The 13,033-nt window shown below is 52.0% G+C and overlaps 6 protein-coding genes across 6 annotated transcripts; 3 read left to right on the top strand and 3 right to left on the bottom strand.

Moving 5' to 3' along the window:
* Nucleotides 1–161: 161 nt before the first annotated feature.
* J4E83_004214 (uncharacterized protein) lies at nt 162–1,316 on the top strand (the record flags this gene model as incomplete). The annotated part of the gene is made up of 1 exon (XM_049331144.1): nt 162–1,316. The coding sequence occupies one exon, from the start codon at nt 162–164 to the stop codon at nt 1,314–1,316; it is 1,155 nt and encodes a 384-aa protein (XP_049189690.1).
* A 256-nt stretch (nt 1,317–1,572) lies between these two features.
* Nucleotides 1,573–2,736, bottom strand: J4E83_004213 (uncharacterized protein; the record flags this gene model as incomplete). Its single annotated transcript, XM_049331143.1, has 1 exon — nt 1,573–2,736. One exon carries the CDS (start codon nt 2,734–2,736, stop codon nt 1,573–1,575), a length of 1,164 nt encoding a protein of 387 aa, XP_049189689.1.
* Nucleotides 2,737–3,422: 686 nt separating this feature from the next.
* On the top strand, nt 3,423–5,128 carry J4E83_004212 (uncharacterized protein; the record flags this gene model as incomplete). The annotated part of the gene is made up of 2 exons (XM_049331142.1): nt 3,423–3,669; nt 3,720–5,128. The coding sequence occupies 2 exons, from the start codon at nt 3,423–3,425 to the stop codon at nt 5,126–5,128; spliced, it is 1,656 nt and encodes a 551-aa protein (XP_049189688.1).
* A 465-nt stretch (nt 5,129–5,593) lies between these two features.
* Nucleotides 5,594–9,383, bottom strand: J4E83_004211 (uncharacterized protein; the record flags this gene model as incomplete). The annotated part of the gene is made up of 6 exons (XM_049331141.1): nt 5,594–6,066; nt 6,119–6,826; nt 6,874–7,639; nt 8,326–8,842; nt 8,892–9,191; nt 9,304–9,383. The coding sequence occupies 6 exons, from the start codon at nt 9,381–9,383 to the stop codon at nt 5,594–5,596; spliced, it is 2,844 nt and encodes a 947-aa protein (XP_049189687.1).
* Nucleotides 9,384–10,453: 1,070 nt separating this feature from the next.
* J4E83_004210 (uncharacterized protein) lies at nt 10,454–11,432 on the bottom strand (the record flags this gene model as incomplete). Its single annotated transcript, XM_049331140.1, has 4 exons — nt 10,454–10,653; nt 10,705–10,806; nt 10,871–11,100; nt 11,170–11,432. The coding sequence occupies 4 exons, from the start codon at nt 11,430–11,432 to the stop codon at nt 10,454–10,456; spliced, it is 795 nt and encodes a 264-aa protein (XP_049189686.1).
* Nucleotides 11,433–11,837: 405 nt separating this feature from the next.
* Nucleotides 11,838–12,748, top strand: J4E83_004209 (uncharacterized protein; the record flags this gene model as incomplete). The annotated part of the gene is made up of 2 exons (XM_049331139.1): nt 11,838–11,889; nt 11,952–12,748. The coding sequence occupies 2 exons, from the start codon at nt 11,838–11,840 to the stop codon at nt 12,746–12,748; spliced, it is 849 nt and encodes a 282-aa protein (XP_049189685.1).
* Between the last annotated feature and the right edge of the window lie 285 nt (nt 12,749–13,033).

The raw sequence follows: 13,033 nt of genomic DNA, 5'->3' as shown, positions 1-13,033 counted from the left end.
GCTGCCTACCTTTCGACGGGTTTGCCCCCTCGCATAATATGCTGTCCAACCGGATGCGGCTGGGCTTACGGGACCGGCGTGGAAAGGGATGAGGTTGAAATACGGCGGGCGTCGCTGCCTGCCGGTAAGCTTGTGTTCAGTCGTTCTCTTGCTCCAGCACCATGGCGTCCATGTCTGGGTCGAAGCCCAACTGGATGAAGCCCTCCGGCTCTTGGAATATCTTTGCCAGCCCTCGATGGATCCGGATTGCGCTGGGGACGTTTGTCATCGTGTCGACATTTGTTTTTCTCGCCGTGGAAACGCGCGCGTTCGATCACATTTCTATTCCGGAGTTTAAAAGTCACAAAAGCGACAGCGCCGCCAAATCAGAAGAAAAGAAGGAGCCAATCCCGCAACCACCGCCCTATGTCAACGCCAACATTACCCTCGACAGAGAGGAGAGACTAGCATACGTCACGTTTCTCTCCGGAACCGTTGATGCGGGCGATGATCTGGAGGAGGACAAGTACTTCCAAGCTATCCGCATTCTCGTCTGGCAGCTCGTACACAAAGAGGAGACTCGCACGAAGCACGATGTCGTCGTCATGGTCACACCCAGCGTCTCGCAGGCCCGGCGCGACCGCCTAGCGAAGGATGGTGCCATCGTCCACGCCGTCGAATTCCTGCACACCGAGAATGACAGCTGGGTCCACGCTGAGCTGCACCGATGGGACGACGTTATGACGAAACTACGCGTCTGGGAAATGACACAGTACGACCGCATTCTGGTGATGGACGGCGACTCGATGCTGCTCAAGAACCTCGACGGCGTGTTCGACGACCCAGGCGCCCAGCTCCTTGCCACCAAGCCCACGAACGAAACGAACCTACCCTCCACCTACCTCCTCGCATCCAACTCCGAAGTTTGGGACTCGACCCATTCCTTCCCACCCGGTCACGGCACCGGCCTGAAGAAGGCCGGCAAGATGAACGCAGGCTTCTTCATCCTCGCACCCTCGCTCGACGCATTCAACTACTACAAAGAGCTCCTCAACACGCCCAACTCCTTCGACCCCCGATACCCCGAACAAAACCTCATGAACTTCGCACATCGTTGGGACGGGCCGATGCCGTGGCGGGAGATCGCATACACTTGGAACATCCGTTGTCCGAACGACGTGGATATCGCCAAGGGGCTGGTCAGCGTCCACGAGAAGTGGTGGAAACAACCGTATATTTATGAGAATGCCAAGACGAAGCAATGGCTGTTGACGAGGCGGTGGGAAATGAAGGGCTGGTACGATGCTTTTGAGGGAGCGAACTTGACGCGTGTATGAGTACTTGCGATGGCATAGTAGCGAGGCGCTTTGGAGTTAGTTGTTTGGTGCGATAATACCCAATACCATATTTTGTTCATTTCAAGATCACATCATACATTTTTTGGCCCATGATGCATAGCTTAGAGTGATGTTTAGTTCACGGCGTTACTGTATCGAAGGGGCGAGTTAATGAAGAACTGAGGAACATATTATATCATGCGCTGTAAAGACATGCTGCAATGCCTATCCATGCGTGTAGGTCGACCCAGTCAACTTACATCTGCTTAGAAATGCTATCCATACGGTCCTGAAGCGATCGCATAGCGTCATTAATGATAGTCATCCGCCCCTCCGTGATTTCTGCTCCAGCCGGGATACGAGGCCTCAGTTCGGGCTTCTGCTCCATCTCCTCGGCTAATGCCACCATATCATCCTTGATCTTCTGCTTCTCGTCACGATCGATCCTGGCTTCTTCGATCTCCTTTTGGTACAACTCTAGTGCAAGTGTACCGATGTCACCAGCTTGAAGCGCGTTGTGGTACTCGAACCGTTTTCTTCGCACGTTGTTCTCTGCCTTGGCGGCGTTGATGGTGCTATCGTCCACGGCCTGGAACATCTTATCTTCGACTTCTTTCAGAGGTTTCAAAACAGATTCGACGTCACGATGTCGTGCGCTGTAGGCGGCGATTTGCTCATCTGCAGTACCTTTTGGCCGGTCTGGATCCTCTTCGCCGCTAGCAGTGGACTCATGAAGCTGGAATGTAAACGCATTTTCTTGATCCTTCAGTTCTTCCATTCCAGATGAAAGATCTTGTTCTGGAGTGACCTGGTCGATCTCTTCGAACAGCTCAAGCACCCGCTGTGTACTGAGGTTCGTCAGGCAGCCTGCACGCAGGAGGTTGCTGGACCAATACAATGACGTTGGGTAAGAGAGGTTCGCAAACGAGAAGGGATCTAAGTCCCCTTCGGCAAGCATAAGCGGATCCCACTTAGCTAGGTACTGGGGGTCTTTTTCAGTAAGCTTATTGCGGTCAAAGACCTCCCCTTCCTTTCGAAAACCGATGTAAGCATATCGTTCTGCCTCACCAAGACCTTCTAGCCCCTGCAACTCTCGGGATGTCACAGGTATGAACACCCCGTGCTTTCGGTGTTTCTTTACGAGGACAAAAAATCGATCTTTGGGTACCGCTTGGCCAAAGATGGTGGGTGTCATTCCTTTTTCTCCAATTTCACGAGGAGATGTGGTTGCTTCGTGTACTATGGCTCGAAACAAGTCACCTAGCTCGAGCCGGTCAATCTCCGCTTGTGAGAGGAGCCGAAAGTGCTTGGTGTTCGAAGCTTTAACAAGATAGACCGCCTCAATCCGCTCACCGGGGAATTCGTCAATGATTGGACCATCGAAGCCAGGAGGTATTGCTCGCCATAACAGTCTATCCATGTCGGCTTCGCTACGGGCACGTCTGGCATAAGGTGACCAGGTAGCGCGTCTGCCCCTACTAGGCCGAGGCCCCGCGTTTGTTCTTGCCATATCTGTCGTCAATATGCGTGTTCAGATGCTAAAGCCGTGAAGATCCGAAAACGACTTCCGTGGTTGAATTGGGTTGTAGTTACGGGTATGATCGGTGTGGATGCAGGGGGGTTCTTCGTGGGTAACACCGCAAGTATTTTCACATTTATAGTTTCATGCAATGGTCCGTGAACATTGCGATGCACATATTTTGGCTCAGTGAAGCCGATCGTGCTCTGTGAACGTGCAACGTCGCTGCAATCATATTGCTACTCGCTGCATAGCGAACCAACACATGCCATTCACTGAGTGAATAGGGTGGCGGACACATCGGCAACGTAATGGACCGAAAGGTAATTAGTCGCCTAATGTCATCGAAAACCGTTCCAATGCTCGAGTCCTTTTGTTGATGTTGACCCGCGGCATGATGTGTTGAGACAGTATCTACTCGCCACTTACAGAAGCGAAGCCGCAAGACACTAGAGACCTAGGACTCAAGTATATAAGACAAGCTTTAACCACAATGTAAAACTGTACAAAGGAGTGCATTGTTCTCGCTTACATCTACAGTCTCAAACACCTAGTCTTCCCTTCGCCTCAGACGTAGCCCCTCCATCATGGCCAACATTAAAGATTACTTCGAAGAAGTCCCTCAGTATGAAGCAGATGAGACTGAAAAGACCAGAAAACGAGCGCTCGAATGTGACGACGACAATAATGGCGATAATAGCGAAAGATGTGCAGCTAAGCAGGGCAGCAAAGGCGTCACACAAAACATGCGAACAAAGAAAAGAAGAACGACCGGAGAACCGCCTCCAGATATATATCAAAGCCGGAGAAAATTGTCTTCGTCGTTGGAAAAAGGTATGAAAGACGTCGGAAGTTGAACATTCCAATGGCTAACAACGATACAGGAACGCATGACAATTCTATCCGAGGTTCACCTCTGGAAGGCCCAGAAAGTGCGATCATGGAGAGCATGGTAGACATCGAGCATCTGTGCGCCAACGAAGCTGCCGAGATGTTCATCTTGAAGAGAGCTAAGACTGACCAGGTGGACAGCAGCCCGCCTGTAATGTTGATGAAGGTTCCATACAAGCTGGGAACGATGATCCAAAACCAGATCTCAACCGGCCTCAAATACCGGCGCGAAAAAGACATATCCATACCGAAACTGGACCAGGAATTGAGAATGAGCAGGCTGTCGCAAAAGTCCGTCGAGCATCGTTTGCAAGGATTGCCGAAGCTCAGTGGAGGCCGAACGCCGACTCCGCATGAAAGTCCTACGGCTGAGCGCTTGCACCGAGAAGCGCATGAGATAAATCAAAAGATGGAAAGGATTGACCAGAAAAAGAAAACTCTATTGCGGGACATCGAACTTGCCCGTAAAGCATGGGAAGGTGTTGCAATGGTAGTAGAGGAGAATTTGCAGGATATCTTTGTCCGGTGCGGGCTGTTTGAGGATGATAAGGCGGTGAGTGCTCCTCCCGTCGCGCAGAGGGTTGAAGGAATGAGGGTGGCGAGTAAGCCTCCCATCGTGTCACGCTTCGATGAAAATAAGGATTCTAAGCTTCTGCCTGGCAAGAATGAAGCCACGACGATAGCAGCAAATGTGGAAGAGTTGAGCGTTGGTCAGGCCATTGCTATCGTGAGAGAGGCCAAAGCTCGGAGAGAGAAGCACGAGGCTCAAAGACAACACGACGAACATCGTAACACTTTCCGACGAGGACTTCTCGCGGCACGCGTTGCTGCTGCTGCCGACCGACCGGATGCACCCGGCCGCCTCATAGAGGAAGAGTTCAGCCGCGACTATGTGCGCGCCGGAAGCAAGCTTGCTGAAGCGGTGACACGTGCAGAAGCGGCCCATGAAGCTCAGTTGGTAGCTGCAGCAGAAGCAGCAGTCTCCATCATAGGCTCGGACGATGACAGGGAACCAAACTTCCCATACGATCTTGAGGAATACGCAGCAGTCAAGAAGCAATGTCTTGACCAAGAAGCCGTCCAGGAATGGATCAATGCTATTGACGCGAGCTCCAAACCCAACCTGCGGCCTTTGGGGTACCTACTGCACATGGCAGAGAAGTGGAAACGGGCAGCAGAGGGATATGACGACGTCTCGAGCTCAGGAGAAGACCTCATGCCGAGTGCCGTCGTTGAGCCCCGCAGAGAGATATCAGAAATACAAGACTCTGTGCTGAAGCCGGCATCGAAAAGTAAGTCCTGGCGCACGGAGCCGTACTGGAGCTTCAGCGACTGCGCTGAGGGGAAGAAACGGCGACGGATCGACGACTGGACACGCAGGATACAACAACCCGTTGGATAGGAATCACTATAGACCTATTAATGAATATTCGAATGTATGCACGTTTCACCCAGTTCCACGTGTGCGAAGATGGTGATGGTGCGGATGAGCGCGATCTGTGCAATCTCGATCACGTCATCAATTGATGGCATGACACAACTAAGCTCAGAACAGTTAGCGGCTTGGCGCGCCCTTGGAGGGAAAGGAGTGCCAAACCTCGCGATCTCACGAGCGCATTTGCATCACGCCTTGCGCGTTGTACGAGCATTTATTAATATCGATACTACTTCCACCGTGGCTACAGCTGTTTTATACTACGTTTCTGCGTAAACCAATTGTTCACTCCTTGGCCGAATCGCAATCGCGGGATGTCCGCGAGGTGAAGAGCGACACGCAAAGGCTTCCAAATGCATGAAACCGGGCGCTCTCAGCTTGCGCATCCCAAATATCTTCTCCAAATCCAGGCCATCATATCTAGAGACCACATCAGGCCTTCGTGGCACCGTCGCTGTCGTCGACCGAGCCTTGACCAGCTACCTGTGTGGTAGCTTCCAATGGGTCAGTGCTGGTGTCTCTCTTGCGGTACAGCTGCCTCGATACATGGCCAGTAAGATAGCCATCGAAATCGCGCATACACAGTGACGCGCCGATTGCAAGCACCCCGATAGCGACAGCGAAGTAGTATACGTAAGCATACGATTCGGAGTAAGCATCGCTGATAGCTATGTTGGTGGTGCGAAGCAGTTCCGGTGTCATGCCATCGATTTCTAGAAGAGCTGTTTGGTTGGCGGTCGCGGCAGCTGCCATTAGCGCACTCAAGGAGCTTTCCGGTAGTCCATCTGCTAAAACGCGTTGCGGTACTATCGATGCAAGGTAGCCCGGCACTTTGTTCGTATACACTGCGATGAATGCGGCCGTGAAGATGGAACCGAAGATAGTGCGGGATGCCGAGATCACAGCTATCGCCGGTCAGCAATGACACTTTGGCGAGATTGTAAACGGAAGACTTACAGAACGCAACACCGAGGTCTTGGTCTGAGACTACATACTGTACGACAATCGCTGCGATGACCTCGCCCCACCCAATGGTCCAACCCGCCAGAAACGAAAAGGCAATCGCACGAGCTTTGTTTTCCACCGTGATGCTGGCCATTGCACCAAGGAAAGCGGTCATCCAGATCGAAGAGACCAAGATCTGGTATCTGATGTGGCCAATCCACGACATAAGAGGACCGAGAATGACTATCCCGCCCCAAAGGCCGAATGCAGCTGTTGTTGAAAGCCATGCGGTCTCCTCCCAGGAACTAACAGTGGAACCAAAGATATAGACAACCTGTTGTGGCCACATAACGAAAAGCGCGATATTGATGACACCGTAAGTCGCTGAAATGACTTCCAGACAGGTGAACCCACGTATGTCGCGGAAGAAGCGCATCGGAACGATCGGTTGTACCGGCGTTAGGAAGACCTCGTAGAGGATAAACGCGATAATGGCCACTGCACCCGAGAGCAAAAGACCGAGGATTCTTGGAGATGACCACGGCTGTGCAGGACCGCCCCAAGAGATGCCAAGTAGGAAAAGAGCCAGACCAGCTACCAAAAGGGCGACCCCTGTCCAGTCGACCTTCTTGAGTTCGGTGATCTTGCTGGACTTCTTGCCGTGAAGCTGGGTATAAGAAGGCGGATGGTAGAAGAAAAACCACAAGACAGCGCCGGGAACTGATGGTCGTTAGCATGTCAAGGCGCCGCAAGATATGCCGACTCACCCATCATCATAATGTATATGTAGAAGATCCATCGCCAATCAGCTACCTGAACCAATCGCAGACCAATGTATGCCCCAAAGCCGGTCGCAATCACATTTGGCACGACGACTAGAGCAGTACCAACATATTTGTACCTGTTACTTACGAGCTCGCCCGCTAGGAGTGGATACGCTGCTGGCACTCCAGACGCGATGCCCATAATAACTTCGGCTCCAATCAACGTCTCGATAGACTGCGCTGTGGCCGCGACGATGCCACCAATGATCGCAAGCACGCAGGAACCCAAGGCAAAGTTGCGGCGCCCAAAGCGATCGCTGAGTCGACCAAACAGCAAGAGGGAGATAGGCTGCGACACGGTCCATACTGTACTGACGAGGGCAACGTTGGCGCTTGGCCCGATGTCTGCGTTGACGGAAGATATCGCAGCAGCTAAGGCTTGGAACTGGAAATACGTCGCAAGTACGACGATTCCAGTTCCAGAGAATGAGCCAACGATCCTTGCACTGAAGAAGTAACCATTTTGTAGCTTGGAGACATCAGTCGAAAGGGCCTTGGATCGTAGTCGGTCCGCTTCTTCAGGATTGAGGGAAGTGGGAGATGTGCCGGGTCCTGGAATGTGCTTCTCGGACAAGGTGTCTGGTGGAGTACTGTTGCTGTCAAGGTGAGACATCTTGTTCAACGAGGATACTGCCTTGGGGTGAGAGAAGAAGGCGTGGGATGTTAAGATGGAAATGAAAATGACTGTCAGTGTATCTAAAACCAAGAGCTGTACAAAAACAGGTTAGTGTCCAGATCAGCATAGCTATGAGCTTGCCTTAGACTGCCATAGCTTCCCCTCACGCACAGTCGATATCTTGATCGCCAAAAGTCCCAGACATGCAGTAGCGCATGCAGCACCGTTCCAGGAACGTTGACCCGCAAGCGCAGTGGCCTTAGCACACAAGCCCATTCCAAGGGACTTCCGTTCTCAGCGAAGGAGATCGTCCATGGAAGTTGTCCACAAGAATGGCTTCGCCTCTTACAAGCTTTGAGGTTGTGCTCAACGCTCGGATCGGTAACTGTAGCATCTGTCGAGTAATGGGCAAAACATGTAAGGGCTTTCACATGTGTTCTAAGCCAGGGTACACTGCATGTCGTTTCGTGACTGTTGGGATATTGATACTAGCCGCTGGCGTGGCTAATCAGCCATGCATCAGCGACAGGGGTCTCTTGTGCGCCGATCCATGAGCTCTAGATCCAAGTGCTATTGATCTATGATTTTGACAGACTGGCGAAGGACGCAAGAATTCATCGATGAGAGGTAGCTATTCTTTATATGCTATCGTGTATGACCATGTGCTACGGCTCATCACGCACTGGACGCTCAATCATCCGCTCTGAATTTTCTCTGCCTCATTGCATGTGTCCAGCCGTCAGTCTTATTCAATGGCCTTTCGTTTTCTCATAGCTGACCTCATACTCATGGTCTATCTGTATGTTATGCGGCCCGTGTCGGCTCATAATGTTGCGCGTAGACCTATCATCGTCACCTAGAGATGAGGTACCATCCGGATCTTCTCCAACACCAACAGCTGCCTTGAGTCCTGTTCGCCCGCTCAGCCTCTTCGACAACATTGTCCTCTTTTTACTGCCGATACCCTCCTCAAGCTCCATGTATGCATCGCCAGACGCCTGATCGCCGGTACGCTTCTTGCTGCTGCGCAATGTCGATCCAAGGTCGAGCATCTTCTCGAGAAGGGGACGCAAGGCCGAAAGGTTTGCGAGGACAACGCCAAGCCCAAGCTCAGCATGCGCCCATGCAGCTACAGGCATAGCGTAGTAGAGGAAGTCTGTTGTTGCGCTGAGGTTGAGTGTTACGGTGAGGCGAACGATGGCTGCTGTTGATGCGAATATACCGAGGCCGAGGAGGGCGATGATGGAGATCTTGACGCGGAGATCGATCTGGACGTTCCAAAGGAGTGGAATGGGACTATGCCACGATCAGTCAAGACACAAGCAAATACTTCGGTAAGACTCACATGATTGCGCAAAACCAATCCGAGAAGATTGAAACCGCAGAGAGCGCAAAGCTGAATCCAGTAATGTTGCTTTGCGCCTTGCAGGTGCCTCCTTCCACAGCCTTCCAGTTCATTGCAATTGGTGTGCAATGGAAGAACTCGTATATAGTCGTCGAGGCCATAACACACGCAACCGCCGCCATAATCGCATATATTGACCACTCATATGCCTTTTTCCCATTGGCGATGCGGAGTAAGGTGAAGCAAATGGCCCATTTGACGGGGATGGCGGCAAGGCAGAACATGGTTTGCATGATGAACCTGTGTGAGGTCAATTACTGTCGAGCTTGCAGTCTGTGACATGGCAGAACTGACCACCACTGTATATAGTGAGCATGATTAACCTTGTTGATACACTGCTTAACTTACAAACATAGCGGTCTGCTTCTCGTTGACTGTAAGTTCGTCGTCCCTCTTTCCACCTCCTGTGAAGGCGATTCCAAGCATACCCATCGTTGAGATGATGAAAAGTGGCTGTTCTATGTAAGCAAATGTGATATTGGTAGACCTTGACATGTTCGTACAATTGCAGCTACCATAGACCAGTCATCCGGACCCCATGCTTTCCTAGAAAGTCGGACATGAAAGCGAAGCGCTCAAGTGATGATATCGAAAGGAAGCAAAACAAGGACGGCCAATGCCAGCGAGGGGGAGGTAGGACTAGGCATAATGCTCGATGAAGTCTCCTCTCCTTCCCCATGACTACTTTATGTGCTGACAGTAGGAAAGCACCCGTGCTTCGTGAGTGTCCCCTTTCATGGATCCCTTGACGAGAGATGTCCAGGAAGATGAACAATACTGCTACCATCTTGAGCTTCACGCACATCCTCTTCGGAACCTGAGACAAGATCTTGCCTCTGAATCTTGGTAATCCCTCATGCTGAGGCGATGATCCTGCCGAGGTTGCATCCTACTCCCAAAGTAGCGCCTTGCAGCGACATCCAAGTCTAACGACGAGGCCTGATGTAAATGTGACAGGTCGAGCAGTCAGTGCTACCAATGGACCGCGCTTTGCGCATGTGACATGCGAGGATGCGGCATGGTCGTGATATTTCCGAGTCCATGCGTCGCTGTCGGCCCCACGTCGCTTGCCACGCCCGCAAAGGATGGGGCATGTGCTACGGGAGGTCAACGAACCGAGAGAATCTTTGATGGCAACACGAGTGACTAGATGAGAAGAGGGTAGGGAAGACAGTAGCTGGTCAATAATGGGAGGGAAGCTTGAGGGGGAAGCCTGACGCACAGATACCTGCCCCGGGCGGGGAAGGCGGAAGGACGCCCCCCAAACGGGCTGTGGCGCGGTATCCTTGAAATTCGCCCGCTGCCGGCACATTGCATGCCATGCAGGCACAACTACAACCGGTATGGAGCTACAGTATATGCGAGAGCTCTTATGTTCTAGACAGACTTCAATTCGGAGGGCTAACAAGAAGTCCAGACGTTTCCGGAGGCAGTACCTGCGGGCTCTCTGAAGGACCACCTGATTGGACGTGCGACCCGATGCACAGCAAATTTTGCAAGACTCATTGTGCTGTCAAGCCACCATCAACGTTCAACACCTGTCCAGTTACCCACTGCGCATCATCGCTAGCGAGATAAACCGCAGCTCTCGCATGGTCGTGGGGGTGACCAAATTTGCCGCGAGGAATAGAGGCTTTGACCGCGTCCGCTGCGGACGACAAGGCCCCACCAAGCGCATCCTCGAGCATTGCAGTTTGCGAAACTGGCGAAAGACATTAGAGTAGTCCATGCGATACTGAAAAGGGCGACTTACATCCAGGAGCAATGCAGTTAGCGACTATACCTTCTTTCGCAACATCCAGCGCAATGGTTCGCGTCATCGCAGCCACAGCACCCTTGGACGCCGTATACCCAGCTGGAACGTGTAAGCCCAACGCCAAAAGCAAAATCATCGTATGTTTTCGCGTGGAATAACTTACTGAGGCCCTGCATACCGATGTTGGATACCATCGAAGCGAGATTTACGATCCAGCCGCGCATACCATTGGGCTGTGGCGCTTGTGCCTTGAACTGACGAACGGCGTATTTGCAGCCAAGGAAGACTCCTCGTGCGTTGATGCGCATGTGAGCGTCAAACATATCTTCATCGACTTGATCGATGGGTTGTGGGTTGCTGGCCTCTGTGCAGATGCCTGCGTTATTGACCACTCTTTTAGGGCAACGATATCAGTCACTTCTCCTACTTGATGGTATACATGATAGCTGGATGGATACTTACATATCAAGTCGACCATATATCTCTGCTGCTCGCGCAACGAGTGCCTCCCAGCTGGCGGCTACACTGACATCGGTCTCAACGAAAACGGCCCGCCCGCCTTTGCCGATGATCCATTCGTGTGTAGCAGTGTCTTCGCCCTTTCCAACAGGTCTAAGATCAGCGCACACGAGCAAGGCTCCTTCAACGAAGAACTGATGACAGATCTCCCGCCCGATACCTTGGGACGAGCCCGTTACTATCGCGACTCGGTTTTGCAGCCTCATGATGGATGCTTCGATGGGAGGACCAGTCAAAATGAAATGATATACAAGTTCGACCAGAGGGGGCTGTAAGGACGTGAAAGGTTGCTCAGATCGCAGAAGACATAGCAGCACACAGTTCGAAAACCAAAGTATCAAGAAGGTGAGGCGGGCCAGTTGCATGTATCCCTTCTTCTCCGCCGATCTAGCCAAGCCTATCCCCACCCGCGGGACATACCCATGTTCTTCCGCCTACGCGAAGGATCATTATCACATGCAGCACCCGGGATGGAGTATTCGCCAAACTATTGGTGTCAATGCAAGATTCGTTGGCATACACGCGGGCATAAAAATCAAGTAGGTTACGTTCGACTAGAGTGGGCAACTAGGCGGCGACTGTGCTGTCTCAATCTAGCACCAACATCGGCCATGACGAGACCTTTGGAGAACAAGTTAGCAATCATCACTGGTGCATCCCGCGGTATGTATGTCCCTCCATTCCGTGACCCCAATGAAGAGAAGACGCTGATTGAGCTTCAAAAGGCCTTGGGGCTGCTCTGGCACGCCATCTGGCTTCCAAGGGAGCGAACATCGTCATCAACTACACTTCGGAATCTTCAACAGACAATGCAACCGCTTTAGGTGAAGAGCTAGAAGCCAATCACTCTATCAAGACTCTAGTAGCAAAAGTTGATGTTACTACACCCGACGGCCCGGACCAACTCATCGATGCGGCGAAATCGGCTTTTAGCGACAACAACAAGTTCCAGATCGACATACTTGTAAACAATGCGGCAGTCGTCAATCCAGCGCCGATGGGCTCAGTCGCAATGTCCGACTTCGAAGCCACCTTCAACCTAAATGCGCGCGCTCCACTCTTCGTCTTACAGGCTGCACTGCCGTATCTACCGAACGACAGATCCGGTCGTGTGATCAACGTATCCAGTATCACAACCTCGATGGGATTCTGGTGGCAGTCTTGCTACGCTGGCACCAAAGGCGCTCTTGAAGCAATGACACGTGTCTGGGCCCGTGAGCTCGCCGAACGCTGCACAGTCAACTCCATCAATCCGGGTGCGATCGCGACTGGCATGTATACGAGCCTCCCAAAGGAGATGTTGGAGAGGGCATGGTCGCTCAACTATATGGCACCTTTGGCTGCGACGAGAGAAGGTATCGATTCGGAGGAGACGATTGCGGCGGCAAAGGACCTAGGTGGGAGACCGGCGTATCTGGAGGAGGTCGCTGGGGTTGTTGGGTTACTGTGTATGCCTGAGGCTGGATGGGTTACCGGTCAGGTCATTGGAACCAACGGTGGTGGTGTTATGACGAAGGGGTAAAATACGATGGCCACAGTGAAGATACGCAAGTTCGTCAGCGGCTATACGACTGTGCAGAAAGTACAGTGGACTAATCCAAGGCATAGACGGGTCACTGCATGAGCTATCAAGCTTCAAGTACGAGTTTCATGTGTGGTAAATGCTTCATCGCACTACCTTACAGTTATGCACACCTTTTTCATTCGCTGGAAATTTATGATATGCTAGAGACGTGAACTCTAACGTAAGCCGTGTGTAATATGCAGTGCGTCCAAAGTCTCGGGACAATAGACGAAGATAGCAAGC

Source organism: Alternaria metachromatica (assembly GCF_023757995.1).
Source record: "Alternaria metachromatica strain BMP 0045 chromosome Unknown scaffold_7, whole genome shotgun sequence".
Taxonomy (NCBI): Eukaryota; Fungi; Ascomycota; class Dothideomycetes; order Pleosporales; family Pleosporaceae; genus Alternaria; species Alternaria metachromatica.
Note: the sequence above shows the minus strand (reverse complement) of the source record. Positions and strands in the feature narration are given on the sequence as shown.